Here is an 18,004-nt window from a genome sequence, read left to right on the forward strand (position 1 = left end):
GGGATCCCAGCCCAGGGAGACGCGGCTAGGCTCTCTCTTTTCCAGGAAAAACTTCGGAGCGAGCAGCCCCCTGTGCTGCTCCTTGGTCACGGTAATTCTCTTGGCTGGAGTTAATAAAAGGCTCATTACGTCTTTGCTTTTTGCTTTTCCCTCATGAGCAGCGCAGGCCGGAGGAGAGCTTTGAGCGCGTGGAGACGGTGGTGTTGGGGGGGGGGATGCCCGTGCTGCGGCGTCTCCCGAGAGCACCGGTGGCCGAGGAGCGAGCCGGTTCGGCAGCACCGGGCCCAGCTCGCCCCCGGGACTACACGGGCCTCGCTTCCTGAGCGCGAGAGCTGCTTTATGTTGTGGTTTGACTAAATGAATTCAAAGCTTGGCCTATCTCCAGGCAGAGCCTGGGCGGTGTGCCAGCGGAGCAGCCCCCGGGGAGCGCGCTGGAGCGAGGAGGGGCTGGCGGAGCGGGGAAGAGCGCAGGAATCCAGGACGGCCCCGTTTTTTTTTTGAGCGGCTCTGTTTCCATCTGTTCGGGCAGGAGTCGCCATGGGAACGGTGCTGCTCGAGGCAGGGCCATCCTCGGGCCTGTCCGTGGGCGCCCGGGGAGGGAGGAGTCGCGCGAGTTTGAACAGCTCGTGCGTGCCGATGGCAAGCCGCGCAGCAGGTCGAAGCTGTTCTCCGTCTGTGGGAGCCCCAAAGCCGCGGTTCGGTTGGTCCCGGCCTCGGCAGCCCCTCGGCACGGCAGGTAGGGGCCTTCGCGCTTGAGGCGCCTCTGAGCTTGGCCTCCGCTCTCCCCCCTGCGCGTTTCCTCCGCTGGGCGAAACGCGAGCACCGTTGGGGCGGTTGCTGGAGATGGAGGGTGGTTTTTTAGAGGTGGCGGCGTTGGGAGGCGAAGGCTTTCCTGCCTGCGCTGGCGAGGCGATGGCGGGTCTCGGCGCGCTGGCCTTCCTCGCAGGTAGAGCGCTGCGCGCCCAGGCGCCTCGAGGCTCTGCGATATCTTCTGTTCGGTAGAAACATGAAGCTGGACGGTGCGCTTCTCCGTGCGGCGGCATTTTCTGCGGCCCTTCCGTAGGCGAACGCGCAGCGTTTGAGCTTTTCAGTCATGCTCGTCTTAATTTGGGGCTAGGGCAGAGTCCGACATGCAAAATTGGAGGCCGGTGACAAGCCGCTGGGCCGTGGAGGGGGAGCTGGGGATGCGCTGCCTTCCTCCGACGCCGCGCGGCTCCTGCGTGTTTTGCCCCCGCTTCCCGCCTCTGTTCCCCCTGGCTGTGCTGGCTGTGCTCTGTGTCGCTGTAAAACGCCGTCTTGGAGTCGTCATGTTTAGCATAAAACCCAGAAGTATAAATACATAGGAACCCGCTTACAAAAACCCGTATCGTTAGGGTTAACCGTGGGGCTCTCCAGCGGCAGCCCCTCCTGATGGATCTCGGGCAGTTTCCCCTGTAAACCTCCCTTTTCAGGTGCTCCAAACTTCTCAAAATACTCCTGCCTGCCCTGGACCGTGCTGGGGTTCATCTCTGCTCAGGTATTTATTTAACAGGGTTGGGTGAAATTTCATCTATCCTTTTGGCCTTGCAGAGGGTGAGCTCCATTCAAAAAAGCAAAACAATGCTGTCCCCCTTTTTTTGTTGGTTTTTTTTTTTTCGGTAGAGGCTGCGCAATAAGCTGCTGGAGAGAGAAACGCGATCCCTGTGCGCAGACATAAAGCTTGCCAAACCGGATTAGATCGGAGCCCACCTACTCGGCCACCCCTCTTATCGCAGGCAGTGGCTGCTTGGCATGTTGCAGCTCAAAGCCCGAGACCTTGAGTGCAGACAAACGTGGAGTGACTTATCTGCAGGGGAGATATCTTTCTGGTCACCTTAATTACTGATTTACTTGGGCCTGGATGGACAAAAATTTCTATCCAGCGTACCCTTTTATTTTACTCTGTTAATACAAACATCTACGATTACATTATGTATATCCATTTACAGAACTTCATTAAACTACTGCCACAAAGCAAAGGGGGAGTATGTCCTGGAGGCTTAACGTGCATGGCATGCTATGGAATTGCATTTACTTGGTTTTAATTTGTTGCTTTTTAATTTCAATTTGTTTTCAATAAGGAGAAGAGGTAAATGAGATCTTTTTTTCTGGTTTACACATCATTATTTAATGTATTTTTTTCTCTTGTGCTCTCTCATATTTCTCTCCTCTTTGCCTCAAACAGTCCCAAGATTTTCAGTTTCTTTTCCTGCAGCTACCTGCCTTCTGGGTTTAATTCTTAAATCTTACTACCTACATGCAGACTTCTGTTTCTGTCTTGAGGAAAACTTGGTCAGAATCTACTGTTCTGGTTTTCCATAGATGTGAAGTGGTATTAGAGCGTTCTCAGTGTGATTGTCTTTTTCTCTGACTATAAACAAAGCAGCTTGATTGCTTGAAATGTGTCGTGGTAAGCGAAGATCTTCTCTGAACTGCCTTAGTTATTCTGAATATCTTGCTAGAGCACTTGGCTGATTGCAACTTCATCTCTATGAGTAAGAAGTTAAACTTTATCTTTGGGATTTGTGCTAGTAAATAGTTAACCTAGCAGAACGTGGCTGGCTCTGCCTGAACGTCCTCACCGGGTTCTCCAGGTAGTTTCAGCTAGCAAAAGCTGAGTTTACCCCTCTGGTTAAGGCTAGTGTGCTGTGGGAGTCTAATAATCATTCTCCACTTCTGCATTTTGGTATTGGAAGTATTTCCATCTGTGTAATGCAGCACATATAAGTAGTAATTTTTACAAAAATAGTAATTTTTTTCTTTCTAATATTTGCAAAGTTTATTCTACTTTTGTGTCTTTTTGTAGGTGCATGGCGTGGCTTGCTTTTCACATTTAGAACCACTTCTTATAAAATTACAGCAGCTTTGGCGGTACTAAGGACAAGGCAAACGTCAGTGACAGGTGCACTGGATTTTTGGTATATCAATGTGAAATGACAGTTTACAAAATTCATAAAATGTGCACCCATAGCTTTAGGTGGTATCAGCATTTCTGTGCTGTTTGGGTGGAAACTAGGTTGCTAGCTAACTTAGTGAACGTTCCCAAATTGTTTTTTCTGTTTTGATTTTCACTGAACCATCTTTTTGGCATTTGGATTCCACCTTTTTTACCTGATTTTACAAAATCAGAAGACTTTTAACTTGGTGCTGGGTACTGTGCAGTGCTTTACGCAAACTGTTTCACTTCTGGTTTTAGAAAGCGTTCGTCTCAGTAATCATATTTCACCCTTTGAAAAGAATCCACCAGGAGCAATTTGCAAGAAAGATGTAGGTAGGTAGCTGCTAATATAAATTAGATATTCTGGAAGATAGGGAGTTGGTAGGGAAACCTAAAAATAATGGAAAAATTTTAGCAAACAGAACTCAGGACTGAGAAAAGTTTTAATGCTGTGGAACAGGATGAATTCTATCAGTAGTGTTTGTATATGTGATTAGGAAAGGTTAAAAAACCTGACTGCTAATAACAATACTGAGAAGCAAGGAGTGTCCTCCATCTGGGGATGATGTACTGGCCTCTGTAAGGATGTTGAAATACGCTCTGTTGCACTGGTAATGAGGGAGGGTGTTAAACGCAAGATAACATTTTAAAAGTCTTTGAAACTTGAGCAGGATTTGAACCTGTTTGTTTAAAACAAGCTGGTAAAGCAACTTTCTGAATCATGGCTGCTGAGGTGTAATAAATCTGGGAAGACTGCAGGCGTTTCAGAGGTTTGGAAAACATTAATGTTATGGCAACACATGTCCAGGGCAGAATCTGGGGAAGCTGGTGCGTTTTAGTGTAAGTCACTGTCAAATTAATGAATAAATCTGCTCTCAGCGATCCACGTACTGACAGAAAGCAGATCTCATCAGAAAGACTTGAGATTGTTTTTAATGAGATTCCTGCACTGGTTGCCAAAAGGGACTAGGTTGACATCATGTACCTGGATTCAAACTGAGTTCCACCCTGACTAAACACTGCTGCTCCGGGGAGGAAGAAGAGGCTCTGCTTTGGCAGTGGGAGCACGTTGGGTCCCTGGGGGAGCTGGGGCAGCTTCACTCTCCTCCTTTCTTCTGCCTCCCTTTCGCTGGCGCTGCCTGGAACTGCGGGAGGGAGGATGGACCCATTTGAGCAGTGCCGCCTCTGCGGGATGGGGCGGTGACGTCTTATAGCCCCAAAGCTGCCTCCTGTTCTGCTCCTAACAGTTTGGTCTCTGGCTTCTCTCAGGCATGGGATAGATGGCAGGACCTCCCTAGTGCCCTCTTTGGGTGCCTCAGGACCACTGGCAGCTGATGGGGTCTGGGCTTAGAAACACCCTCCTGGTGATACCTGGTCCTTATTCGCTGTTAATCAGTCCTCGCCCTTTAGCAGTACTACCGTGCCTGTATCTCTGACTTTCCACCTAGGCCAATTAATGCTCTGTTAAATGGATTAGAAAGTGCCACCTGATACCTCTAAAAAATACTTACTGGTGGCAATTGTGATCCTCACAGTGCCTAAACAGAGGGGCCTGTTGTAATGCTCCGGTTGTATTCTGGCTCCAGTTTGGGACAAACTCAGCTCTCTCCTAGTTTCCACAGGAGGAAGCCAGTGGGAGTCGTACCACAATCAGACCAGGGTTGTCCTGCAGTCAGGACAGATTCTTGCTGTCTCTAGTGGTGATTTGGGAGAAAATATTATGTAATTTAATGCTGAAAGTTGGCTTCACTGGGGCAACTGAGGGAGCTAGGGCTGCTTATTCTGGAAAAGAGAAGGTTTTGGGGTACCTAATACTAGAATTCTAGTACAGAAGAGGAGGTTATCAAGAAGACAGAAACAAGCTCTTCACTGAGGCGCATGGGAGGAGGATGAGACAATGTTCATAAGCTGAAATAGGGGTATGTTCTGGCTTGGTGAAAGAGGAAAAAAAGTTTTTCCCCATGAGGACAGTCAAGCAGTAGAACAGGTTTTTCAGAGAGGTGGTGGAACCTCCATCTTTGGAGGTTTTTAAGACCCAGATGGACAAAGCCCTGAGCAGCCTGCTCTGAAAGCAGTGCTAACCCTGCTTTGAGCAGGAGGTTGGATTAGATCTCCTGAGGGTCTCTTCAACCTGAATGCTTTTGACTCGGTAACCTGATCTCATTTTGACTTCAGTGAGTTTGAGTACAGCTAAGTGAAAGATTATAGTGGAACCCCTTGAGAATGGGGAGGGAGGAAGGTGGTTTAGGCTGAGTACTCTTAATACTTCATCTGTCATCTGTGTGGTTAACATGTCATATATGGTTGCTATGTGAGACTCTCAGAGTGGAAGATTGTAGGTCTTGAGAGGAATATGGCTAGCTTGTAGTTGCTGTGTTTTAAGGATATTGTTTAAAAAAGTAAACAACCTCCTCAAAAAACCCCCTCCATAAAGCTGGAGAGACATGCCGTGTAAGGAATATGGTAAAAATGTGAATGTGCCACGTGTTCCCCTGTGCCCCTTCTGAATGAGAAGGAAGCTCTGATAAGGGACAGATAGATGGATCAGTGCAACGTAGGCAAGAAGAGAGGAGATAAAGCTTTTAATTTGTGCACATCTTCCATTCTCTTGCCACTTCTTGCCTCCCAAAGTCATCTGACATAAAGAAACAGGATGACTGGAGCCTGGAGGCTACTTCTCCACCGAGAGGCCTGTATTTTGAAGGGCATCCTGGAATGCAGTGAGGCTCCTCCTGCCCCTCCTGGTCTCGGGTTTGTGGTGGAAGGTGTGTGCTCATGTTTTGTCTAGTGTAGAATCGTGGTGTCCCTGGTGTGTTCACCTGGGCTGTGGAACATGTTTCCAGGCTCCCCAGTTGAGATGAGCACAGAGTACTCCAGCCCTAAGGTTGGTGGGCAGGGTAGCTGAGTTCTTGAGTTAGCTAAGACAATAAAATAGCTAAGAGCTGCTTTGTTGTTATTGAATTGCATTTCCTTATCTGTGGCTTTGCCTTTGTAACTGTTCCTAATTTTGGCATAGTTATCTCAATGGATTAAACTGCATTATTCATTTATCCTTAAATCTGTTTTATAACAAAGTGCTGTAAGCACTGTCTCAAACCCAGGACACTCTACTCCTTTGGGACTGGCCAACAGGCAATAGGAAAATGCTGGAGAATTGCAGGGGATCTCAGATTCTTTTGCCAAAGTACTTGCACCTCTCTCCAGGCTGTAGGTGAGGCACTCTTTCATGCTTGGGTTCACAGCCTGAATCTTCTGCCAGTTTTTAATGGTTACGTCACGTATGGGTGATTAGAACACTGTTTTTCTCCTAAAATATAGCAAGAGTGAGGTGTCATCTGCTTTTTTCCCCCATGATAGCCTCATTAGCCACTGTTACGGCAGCGATAGCCACTGTTTGACTGCAGCATGGAAAATGAGGTTCAGACCCTCAGCCTCGTAGCAGCCCTATCTCCCACTCTCCGGGAGGGTGCCCACAAGGTACACAAAGAGCTCAGTGTTCCCGTTCTTCTGTCACTACCTCAGACACAGGTCTCTGTCCCCACCCCTGACCCATGGGCCACTCCAGAATGCTGAGGTCCCTTTCTTAGCCCTGTGTGTTCTTCTCTTGTCCCCTTGTGGTGACCAGTCTCCTAATGCCACCTCAAAGATCATGCTGAGGTCTTGCTATTTCTGTCTCACTTTTCCCATTATTGCCTCTTATTTCTCCTAAAATCTGGTTGTTATCTGTTCAGCTACGTTGTTGCTCTGGACATCACTTTGTGGTGTCACTGTTCCTGCCCTCGGTCCCCTGTCACACTGCTAACACTGCCACTGTTTTTTTGTGCTTTCTGACTCTCTGGTGGTGCGTATATCCAAGATCTCCTGCTGCAGCCTCATGCTTCATACAAGTGTCTTGGTGGGAGTGGACAGCAGTCTTCACAGGCAAGTGGTTCTGATAGCTGCTCTGTTTTTTCCAGCTGTTGTCAATTGGCTTAAATAGAAGATACTGTCTCTCCTCAAGACTCTTATCCCTGTGCTCTCTTAGCATGATGTCAACTGTGTTGCAAAGGCAGAATCTTTGTTAGTGGTAAATAGGAATGTGTAGGGAGAAGATGACTGGAGCTTTAAGTCCTCTTAAAAAAAAAAATGGATACCAGGAAGAAGAAAGTGTTTGAACTGTAAAGTAAGCAACACGTATTTGAAGAGGTGGTCAGAATACTTACTGCTAAGCGTTTTCGTCGGCATATTTTGTTTTGTCAAAATTGGCACTGTATGGACTGCTAAGTGTGTGCTCCAGAGGAAGACTGAGTTTTAGGTGTCTCAGATTAATGTGAGGCAAGGAGGAAAGTTTCACCACCATTCTGGAACCCTGCTTAAAAATGGACATCACACTTGACGACCTCTTTCTTCAGGCTTCAGATACTACCACAATTATTAGCTTTGCTGTTTTCTCCTTGAATTTATTTAGGACTCCTAGTCATACCATCCGGTCCAGTCCTCCTGACTGTTCCAGAACCCTTTCTGAGAATATTTTGATTTCACATAAATCTCCTTGTAATATGTACAGAGTGCGTTATACACATAGCTATCAGCGGTGATTATAACCACAGAGTATCTTGGCAGGGTGCTGGGTAAGTGTAACGGGATTCCTGCAACAAACCGTAAGATCCCACTTCGAGGTAATGATCTGCGGAGGAACCAGTTAAAATAAATGTCTGTTTCAGTTGGGACCTAGAGAGGTTTGCAGACGTGCCAGGCCTCCATAATGGATCTCTGGAGGCAGCACAGTACCTGGAGGAGCTCCAAGTCCCACCTTCTTCATGCAGATCACTGAAGAATAGCTCCCTCCTGTGCCTGCTGTGCCGCGTGGTTTTGCTCGTAGGCCGCGTGCTGCACTCGGGACAGGGCTGGTTTATGGTGAGCTGTTCATCTGTGGAGAGGTGGGTTGGCCGCCTGGCATGGTATCTGCTTGGTATATTGGAAAAAACTGCCCTCTCTTGCATTTCTTAGCAAGTTTTTCAGCAAGTAGATTTTTTTCCACTCTCACAATGATTGTAACAGGATTTTATTCTCCTGCAGCCAGCTGTTAGCAATTAGCAACTTGATCCATTCAGTCTCGAGAACAGTTTAACACTTTCTTGCCTCTGCGAGAATGTTGCTAATCCTGTTTTTGCTGGTTTCGGGCCTGTGCTGTAGTTTTGGTGCTTTCTGTGTATGTGTGGGCAGGCTGGGAATAAAGACACAAGCAAAGCAAGGAATCATAATGCAGCTGAAACAGCTACGAAGAAAAGTGCTGTGAGTCTTCTACCCAGAAAAAAATCTTTAGGAAGATGCTTTTCCAAACTATTTGTACAGAGGTTTGTATTTAGTAGTAATTTCTAGCGTGTTCTAGCACTTGGAAGTGCAGTTTGGGAATCAAATTTACCACTAGCTGAGGTTTAGACTCAGCCGAAACCAACATCAACAGTCCTTCACACAAGGAATTCCAGTAGTAAGGGCTGATGAGTGGAGTTGAGGCTGCACGTTCTTCTAAATTGAGACAGGAATGAAAAATTGATTCTTGGTGTCCTTGCTCAAAGCACAAACAGCTGCTGTGAAGTGTTAGAAGATCAGGAATGAAACCATTTGCTCCCTGTGCGCAGCACCTATCCCGGGACTGCCAAACACACATCGCTGGTCCAGGACCAAGTGTACCATGAAGAACAAACCCAGCACAGCCAGAACCCAGCTGCTGGGGTTCCTGCACAGAGCTAATCTGCTGGAAATTTCTTCACTGCCACATGCAGAGATGAGGATTCATCTCGCCCAACTTTTGCCATCTGGAAGTTGGGAGGCTAGTTAAAAGACAGTCCTTTAGGTTCCCTCTGTAATTAGTGGAGAAAGACACATCCAGAGAGCATTCATCGTGCTGCATCATTTCTGCTTGACCTGCGATACTCCCCGAGCCCAGTGAACCTTGGGAAGCCCCTGGTTCATGGCTGGGGTGCTGGCCCCTGCACTGCTTGCACCAGCCCAGAGCTCCCCTCTAGTTCTAGGTGCTGGCTCAGTGTCAGCAGCTGACATGATGCTTGGGTGTTTGTTTGACTCACCTTGGCTCCCCTCCCTGTTCCCTCTTCCCTCTTATCTTTTTCCATTCTGATTGCTGTATTCAGGCAGTTGAATGATAATGTGACTGGATATAAGGTAACGCAATGGGTATGATTTAGAACATATCATGATCTTTGCATAAAGTAAATAGGCACTTAATTTACAGCGTTTGGATTTGTACCTGGTCAAATGAGATAATGCTGCTGTTTGTGTTGCACCTCGTCTATTGTATTGCTGTAACATTGGCTTCCATGGTTGTGACTTGCTCATGCTTCATTTTGAGGGGATAAGAGAAACTTAGCATAACAGCTCTTGTGTCAAAGGACAAAATGGATGTCCTTATGCTGAGGCGCAGCTTGGTACCTTACATTTGGGACTCTGAAGGCCTGCTATGGTGGTAGCCCATCCCAGCTGAGTCATGAGCCCAGTACTCCTGTGTGGGCAGCCAGTCTTACTGCCCTATCTGGGCATCTGCCTCCCTGCCATTGATCCTTGTTAGCTGGGTTTTTGGATCAAATGCAAAGCTGAGGCATTTGAACATCTACAGTGGTGTTGGGGTTGCTCTGATTTCCTCTTTCTGCAGAGGCACGTGGTCCTCACCTAGCAGATCTTGGCAATACATGACCAGTTTTTAGCACTCTTTGGCTACTGTTTCTCTTAATCTTGGTCATCTTCAAGAGGAAAATCCTGGAGTATTTTTGTGGGAGCTAGCCTCTATCTTTACAGATGCCTGATCCTCTCTGTTTGACACACTCTGTTTCTAGGCTCTGGAGGGCCTTTCGTGTGTGTGTGGGGGGGGGTGAATGTGGCATGGAGTGTACCTGTGTACTCTTCTTCTGCCATCTGAGGGCTTCAGTACAACTGGCAGCTCTTTAGCAGCTGAGAGGTCACCTGGGAGATATCCAAGCTGCTGTCCTCCTGCTAGGACCTCTGGAAGGACTTACAGCTCTGTTCAGTGGCTGGTCCAGCATGGCCCAAAAGAAGGATCTTCTTGTCTAGGTGACGCTATATCCACATAGCAGAGTTGATCTTGGCAGGTATCTGGGCCATGTTCAGAGTACCCCATATACCACACAAGCAGCTATCTGCTGTGTTTCCCGCTACCTGCTGCAGGAAGGGAGGGCTACCTTAACATCCATCGTATTTTCTTTTCTAAGGTCCTGTGGGAGGACAGTCTCCTTTTGTGCCTGACTCTCCACAGCTCTCTTTGGAAATCCTGCTCTGTAAGCCTCTTCGGGGGCTCCTACCAAATCACATGAACAGACTAACAGCCACCTGGTCTGTCTTCAAACTGTGCCATGGAAGTGTCTGTACAAAATCCTTCTCTGCACAACTACAACAAGTCTCTGCTCCAGGTACATCCAGCTGGGCAGGCTGTCATGGGACAGTGTTTGCATCTGAGTTTGTGGGGCCCTTTCCATTTCAGAGGGGGAGTAAGACCTTGGATGCACATGTACCTTGAGAGTGTCTGGTTGAAACCTCTTTTTCTGATCGTCTGAACCTCCTGTTGAGATTTGGGCTGACTTTTATCTGCCGCAGTCTGCTCTCATGCATTTCCTACTTGAGATTCAACAAAATCGCAGAACTTTATTGGCATCCTGCTGGCCTGAGCCAAGGTGCTCATGCACAGCACAAGATTTAGCTTAAACAGGAGGGGTCCTGGCAGTTTTAGGGTCTTTCTCCATTTGCTTGTATTGTCGCATTGTTGGGTGCAGCACCACTGGGAAGCATCCACTGATCTCCCTCTGCATGCACGTTTGGCTCATTTTCCAAGAAGGCCCTCAGATTGTCTTTTAGGCTGAGAGCCATCTTTTCTGAAGGAATCCAGCAGGTACAATGGCCAGTAGCAAATCCTTAGGAAAGAATTAAAAACAGGCAAGCCTCAGTGACTCTAACCATGATTTAGCTTCTGGGCGCCTAGCAATCTGTGGCTGGGGAATTTCCTGAGCCAAAGGCTTTATCTTTGGATTTGAGAACCTTGGTGTATCTTTCTGTTGTGAATATGTCTAATTATTTTGGTATCCACAGCAACTTATGGCTGTGACTTGCGCAGCTTAATTACATTGTGTGGAAAAAAATACAGTCTTTTGTTATGAGTCTCTGATTTAATGGCATCTGATGTTCTAATTCTTATATGCGTTTACATGCTGGCATAGCGATGGTCTCTTTTCCCTTTCTTTGGTAACAAATCCTAACATGCAGTTTGCCTTTTTACTACCACTGTGAGGATTCTTGAGCAAACACCCTCTGGTCCTGGCAACTTTTCTCTTATTGATTTGTTCTATTCTCTTTTCCCCTGACATTTCTATGCGAGACAGATCTCTAACCTGCCTCCTATAAAGCAACGTTCCAGGGTGGGAACCTCCCTAGGCTCCTTGCAGTGAATATGGACACAGAGAATTCGCATAGCTCTGCTGATACGACCTTGTGTTCTTCAAGGTGCTATCATGGTGTTCCAGTGAAATTGCTGGAGTTTAAGCCCTTTGCTATTTTCCTCATTTCCAAACAGGAAATTAAGTGTAGTTTCATGTGTGAGTGTACATGCTCTTTTGGCAGCGATATCAGCATGTAGAGAGAGATTATTTTCACCCCGTTTTAAGCATCTATCTTGAGACTGGATGAGAATTTTCAGAGTGCCCAGTTGCCTACCTGGAGTAGGCAGCTAGTGCAGATAGAGGTGTGCATTCGGGTAGATAAACCCCTCTTAAGGGGCTGGTCTGAGCCTTATGTCACCCTCTGGTTGGACCATCCAGGTTCACTGTAGAAGTAGCCTCTGTAGCTGCTAATATAATAAGGAAAGTGAAGATCAAATGGGATGGGAGGGAGATTAATTTACATTGAATTTGTTTAAGAGCAGTAGTTGAGTATGTCTGCACAGTACTCATGGCAGCCAAGCTCCTATAAGCTGAATTATGTTAATAGCTTTAGAGACAAGACTGGTAGTCAAGCAATTGCTAGTTTAACAGCCTCTGGTCAGAAGAAGGATCAGAGCAGACCTGGGGTCAGGACCCTTCTGAAGGCATAGACCTGAAGGTCTGACCCACCACCAAGCAATGGCGATACAGTGAGTCCGCAGCACAGAGAAGGCCTGTCTTTGGTGGATGCTCATCTCTCCTTTGCTTTGTCTTTCAGAAATGTAGACGGCAGCTGCTGCCTGTGAAGGACTCGCACCCATCTGACCCTGCACAGCACCTGCGATTGCTGCCATGATCCTCTGCATGCTGCTGTTGGCCTCACTGCCTGAGCCATCTGGCACCGAAGTCAACCCTGGTAGGGAGCTGCCAGGCTGGGAGAAGACTCTAATCTCCCACCTCTCATGTTTGTTTTCGGCCTTTTTTTCCCTCTTGTGATATACACATGTAAATGTAATCGCTACCGTGGTCCCTGAATGCCCTCCTGTGTGCTGGGACTGCCAGTCTTCCTTGACTGCTGTGGACCACCTCTCTGGACAGTCCCAGGAGGGCCCAGGCACATGGACATACTCTTTTCTTGTGCAACATCTGCGTTGCATTCTCCACCTTTTGATGTGAGAAGGAAGAAGCAAGAGCTATATTCCATATCTGACAGGCTGATGTTCAATGGTTTTAGACAGTAGTATAGTGGTGTCTTCTGGTTGATTTTGTATGCATTTCCATAGTAATTAGTTGCTTTTTGACCTCTCAGTTGAACATAGAGTTCAAGCTTTCATAACTTGTCTACTGTAGCTACATGGTAGCCTTCTGGTCCTGAAGTAGCTAATTCAGTCTTCACTGTATTGGTATATTGAGGCTGTTCTTCACTTAGTTCTTGTACTTACCAATACTGAATTCTGCTGTTATTTTACTGTGTAGTAGTACAGTATCATGGGATCCTTCTTCTTTCAGTTGTATTTTTCCTATATCTGAATAACTTGGTATCATCAGCAAACACTGTTGCCTCACCGTACATCTCCTTTTCAAGACTATGAACATACAGAACACCACCAATTCCTTGATACTGTGCCTGACAATAATCGCAGCAAAATCCTTCTGAAATCACTTTTGTTCACAGGCATTTTTGTGTTGAAATTTGTCAGCTTGTGGCTCCACCTGTGCTTTGTTCTGTAAGGTGGTAACAAGGTGGATTTCATGCTTCTGTCTCTTCGTACACCTTCTGAACCTAGTTGACTTTATCAAAGCTAAGCAGAAAGACAGCAGTCTTGGAGATGATGAGGAGACCCAAGACAGTGCCTTTACTGAGGAAAGGGCAGGCAAAGCTGCTGATACAGCAGCAGGCAGTTTGTTAGTGAGGATGTGTGTACTGGGGATGTCAACCAGTGTGCCCACAGCTCTGGAGTGACTACAGCATGTGCTGTCCTTTGCCTGTGTCACCGCAGACATGGGGAAGAGCTGGGGCTGCTGTAAGTTCAGAGGACAAAGACTAAAAAGCCATAGGAAAGTATATTTCACTTGTTTTGGGACTTTGCATTGACTATGCTTTTGTCTTTTAATTTTTTATTATTTAGTCTTTGCTGCTGATGTTGACCTGACATGAATATCTTGCTTGCCTTTTTTTGAATTCTGGTACAACATTAAGACTTTCAGTTTTCTGAAACATCTCTAATATTCCAGGGTGTATTTCAAAGATGATGTGAGAAGGAGAGCTCTTGGCCAATTTATACCTGGAAGCTATGTCCACACTGCCTTTGGTAGCTGTATTGAGCTTACAGAGCCTAGTGGCTTGAGCTGGTTGTCTCTCTCCTCCCTGGAGGCACCAGGCTGGAGAGCCTGCTCGTGCCTGGAGAGAACCAGTCCACTCAAGGCCAGGGGCAGGGAACAGACCAGTGTGGGGCAATGTGGGTGACCGGGGGATTAGGCTCAAATATAAGCTGTAACCTGCACTGACATGGTAGTGCAGATGTTCCTGTAAGCTGAAGTTATCAGGTCATCTGGAATTAGATGCTTTTTAACTTCTCACTTATTACTGGACTGCTGAACATAATATCAGTAGGTCTTATCTGAATGCGAGTCAAGCACCCTGTTTCTTCCAGAAAAAGAAGAAGAAAATCTTTGATGCAATACTTCCTTTTATACTGCATCATTATTGAGAAGTAATATCTCCTTGTAGAATAGATCTATGTAATGAGTAACACTAGTGTGTTTTTTGTTTTGACACTGTTAAAAATGCTTCTCTGTAAAGTCTTTGCTCTTCTAGGACTCTGCTGAATGATATTAGCTCTCTGTGTCAATGCATTTCATTACTCGCAATTCTAGTTTATAGTAATTATGAAGTATTTTCTCCTTTTTATTTGCTTTCTTTATATTTTATCATTGCCATGTTTATTTCATAGCCTGTCAATTAGACTTGTCTAGTGATTTTTTAAAAATACTGACTTTTTTTTACTTGCTTTTGTTTCCACTTTCAGCCATATGCCGTTATCCTTTGGGCATGCATGAAGGAACGATACGGGATGAAGATATCACTGCTTCCAGCCAGTGGTATGATTCCACAGGACCTCAGTATGCACGGTAGGTTAATCTCTGGCAAAACTGTACTCCTTTTCTTTTACTTATCTAATGATTGAGGATAAAAATTCTTCTTTAGGCTCACTCACAAAGAAACCCTTTTGCTTAGCTTGTTCACCACTTCCTTTGTAGACCTGAATAAATGCACAGTGAAAGGCCAAAAGGCAATGGTCAAGGTCACAAGTTGCAACATGGGCAATTGACTTGATATAAAGAAAAAAAAATTCTTCCCAATGAGAAGAAAGGGGTGCAGCTTTTGGGTTTCCAGAGAGGTGCTGACCTCTCCATCACTGGAGATTTTTAAGACATGGTTGGACAAGGCCTTGAGGAAGCCAATGTAGCTTTGAAGTTAGCCCTGCTGTGAGCGTGAGATTGGACTAGAGACCTCCAGAGGTGCTTCAACCATGTTTTTTCTGTAGCTCTAGAACTGTCTCTAGTGGGTTTGTGATTTACAGGCCAAATCGAGACAGTGCCTTTGGAATTCTTTTTAGAGCACTTGAAACTCTGAATCGTAGGCAGTCACTTGTGCAGATGGGTTTTTCAATAGCATCATAAGAACAACACTGTCATGAAGAAATGGGCTGTATGCACTTTAATTCAGAAAAGTTCTGAATTCTTTGGCTGTTTTGAATGTGATTGCCCTGACCTGATGGCACTGACTGCTGGTCTCAGTGGTGTTCTGCATCAGTTAGATACATTGGCCTTTTATGGAACCGATTACAAAAGCGTTTCCCTTTTCCCTGCCATGGATTTTTGCTTCCCCCCCAGTTAGAAGCAAGGAGAAATAAATGTTCCTAATTCAGCTTTTCTGTTGTATTCATTATAGCATCATTACAGGAAATAATGTCACTGATTTTTTTTATGATCAAATTTTTTAAAACTAATGCTGTATTTTGTAAACTGGAAAATACAGAGTTAAGGAGTTGTTAAAAAGCAGCTACAGGATTTTCTTTCAATGTCAAGAAACTGTACAGTCTTCTTCAGCAGTTTGGCTTTTAATTCTTATGTCGTTTCACTTCTTTCAAAGCTGCAGACTGATGATTTGCAAAATACCTCCAAATGTGAGTTTCCTTATAGCTGTTTGTAGTGCTGATATTAAACATTCCTGCAATTTCTATGCAAATTAGATATGCATTACAGGTTAATTATGATGGCTATATTTATACAAAGACTTTGGGCAGTCCAAAATTATGAAATTTTCGTAGTGCTTGCTTTTTTCTTACTCTGTGGTAGAGCAAAGATGCTAAATGTTGTGTGTTTTGGCAAAGTTTGAACAAGCCTGTGGGTCTGAAAGCTGGAGATGTAGTTTGTTCTCTGAGGGATGGCTTATTCCAAATTCTGCAAATATCTGAGTTGTCACTTGCCATCTGTTACTATCATCTCTTTCTGCTAGGGCAGCTGGGTATCCACAGGCGGAAGACATGAAGGGACACCCTCTAGCTGCCTTCGTTTTGTTAGAGGTCATCGCTCTCCTCTGCAGATGCTGTTTGTCCCTGTCACTTCATAGTTGCCATTCACACCTTTCTTATAACTTGTTTTACTTGCCACTTCACTGTAAAAGCCTTATACAAACAGCAGGGAACTGAGCTGAGACAAAACTCCAATTTCTAGCCAGTACCTTGACCTTGTGTTTCTCCTTCTGGGTACTTCCTTCCTTGATATGAGATTTGGCTGCACTCACTATTCCCACTAATTAGAGCTAGGAGGGCTATGAGAAAGAAAAGGATGTTTCAAGGGCTTGCTCTTTTCTGGGAAATCTCTGCTGCTTTAAAGCTCACATGGGCTTATCGTGTCCAGATAAATTTTTCACATTCAAGACTACTTTCACCACCTTGTGGCTTGCAGAGCTGGGTCTAGAAATGCCTAGGTAACTCGGTGTTTCCTTCAGTGGCTCCACCTGCTGATTGCTAGAGCACTTGGCATGCAGTTTCCAAGGCTGAAAGTTTGAATCTTTGCAGCTAGTGCTACAATGCTCAACTTTAAGCAGAGAGATTCTCATCAAACAGAGCAGTGTCTTGCACAAACAACTTGGATCAATGAAGGAAATTGCAAGATGTGTTGATGACCCACAATAATTTGTAGATAGGCAGAGCTTTTTTCTAAAATGTATTTTAAGATAGCTGTTACAAGCACAAAGAGGAGCTATAGAAGGAGGCTGAGCAGAGGTTCAGGCATTGCTGTATGGGGGGATTTAGGTAAAGTGACAACGTACTTTCCAGGCCACATGCTAAAAAGCAGTCAATACACAATTTCCTGCTGACTAATATAGTTGTTTCCAAGTCAACATTAAAGTATTGGCTCTGAGAAAGAAATGACTTGCAATAGTTAATGAGAGAGAGCCAAAACAGTGGCTCTGAAAAGGGAAAACTGGCTGCAGGTATCTCGGATAAGTCTCTACAGATCATCGTCCGGCAGGGGAGAGGTGTTTGGTAGCTAGCTGCCAGGGCTCACTTGCTGATTTGCTTTCTTTTTATGCAATTCTCACAGTTTCAAGGGGTCTCCTCAGGTACTGGGAAGGCTGGATCCTCAAGAGGAAAGGTTTTGTTAATGTGTTTGGTTTTCCCCTCAGGTTACAAAGGGAAGAGGGGGATGGAGCCTGGTGCCCGGCTGGCTTGTTGCAGCCAGAAGATGTGCAGTTCCTCCAAATTGACCTACACAAGCTCTTTTTCATCACCTTAATTGGGACTCAGGGACGGCATGCCCGTGCCACAGGCAAAGAATTTGCACGTGCTTACCGAATTGACTACAGCCGCAATGGAGAGCGCTGGGTCTCCTGGAAAGATCGTCAAGGCAGGCAGGTGAGTGCAGCAGAAGCTGAACCATGGAGCATGCAGAATCCAAGTTAAAGTCGTAGGGAAGTAGACTGCAGAAGGTGCATCTTCCTTTCGTCTCTACCTACTGCCTAATGCATCTTACTCTCTCCTCAGTCCTCTCTGTGTCAGGTATTCAACATCCTCTGCCCTAGTCCTGTATTTACTGGGGCTGTTATTCTCTTGACCTGATTCCCCAAATCCTTGCTGTTGCCTTGACCTAAAATAGTGGCTCTTTGCTACCTTTCTGTACATAGTAAAAGCATTATGAAATGCAAAGTGAATGTCCCTCTCCCAGCCTGGGATGTGCTCCTAAATTGGAAGCTGCAAAGCAAGCTTCACGTCCAGTGTCTGTTTTTGACTATTAACTACATTGTCTGGGATCTGGCATGCCTGCTTTGTGTGTGTGGTGGGGTTGTTTGTTTTTAAGAGGTGGGGTGTGGAAAGGGGACGAGGTTCTGGATGTCTGATAGTGAAGGTTAATTTAGTGAGCCAAGAGGAGGGAGGAGTTTAGAGGGTAGGAAACATGTTGAGTGCATGCCCACAGAGGCTTCCCTGCTCAACTGCAGTCATTTCTGACTCCCTCCAGACTCAGGCATATAGTGCTGCACTCTGCTCGTGTTCATGAGCTTTAAACCTTCCTGGAAAGGAGATTTCCCCCATCTGCAGCTTGTCTGAGCTGATCCCCC

At 45.9% G+C, this 18,004-nt stretch overlaps 1 protein-coding gene across 3 annotated transcripts in view; it reads left to right on the top strand.

Annotated features, from left to right (window-relative positions):
* Positions 1-18,004, top strand: part of LOC112991341 (discoidin domain-containing receptor 2-like) — a 59,718-nt gene that overhangs the window by 15,680 nt on the left and 26,034 nt on the right. For 2 of the 3 annotated variants that reach the window (XM_064523622.1, XM_064523623.1), the window contains exons 2-4: positions 12,155-12,292; positions 14,406-14,508; positions 17,075-17,303. In XM_064523622.1, the coding sequence (XP_064379692.1) occupies positions 12,229-12,292; positions 14,406-14,508; positions 17,075-17,303 (396 nt within the window). In that variant the 5' untranslated portion in view covers positions 12,155-12,228. Of the gene's footprint in view, positions 1-581; positions 737-12,154; positions 12,293-14,405; positions 14,509-17,074; positions 17,304-18,004 lie in introns of those variants that run through there. The other variant, XM_026113773.2, reaches the window with a different exon arrangement.

The sequence above is a fragment of the Dromaius novaehollandiae genome, chromosome 20 (assembly GCF_036370855.1).
Source record: "Dromaius novaehollandiae isolate bDroNov1 chromosome 20, bDroNov1.hap1, whole genome shotgun sequence".
Lineage (NCBI taxonomy): Eukaryota > Metazoa > Chordata > Aves > Casuariiformes > Dromaiidae > Dromaius > Dromaius novaehollandiae.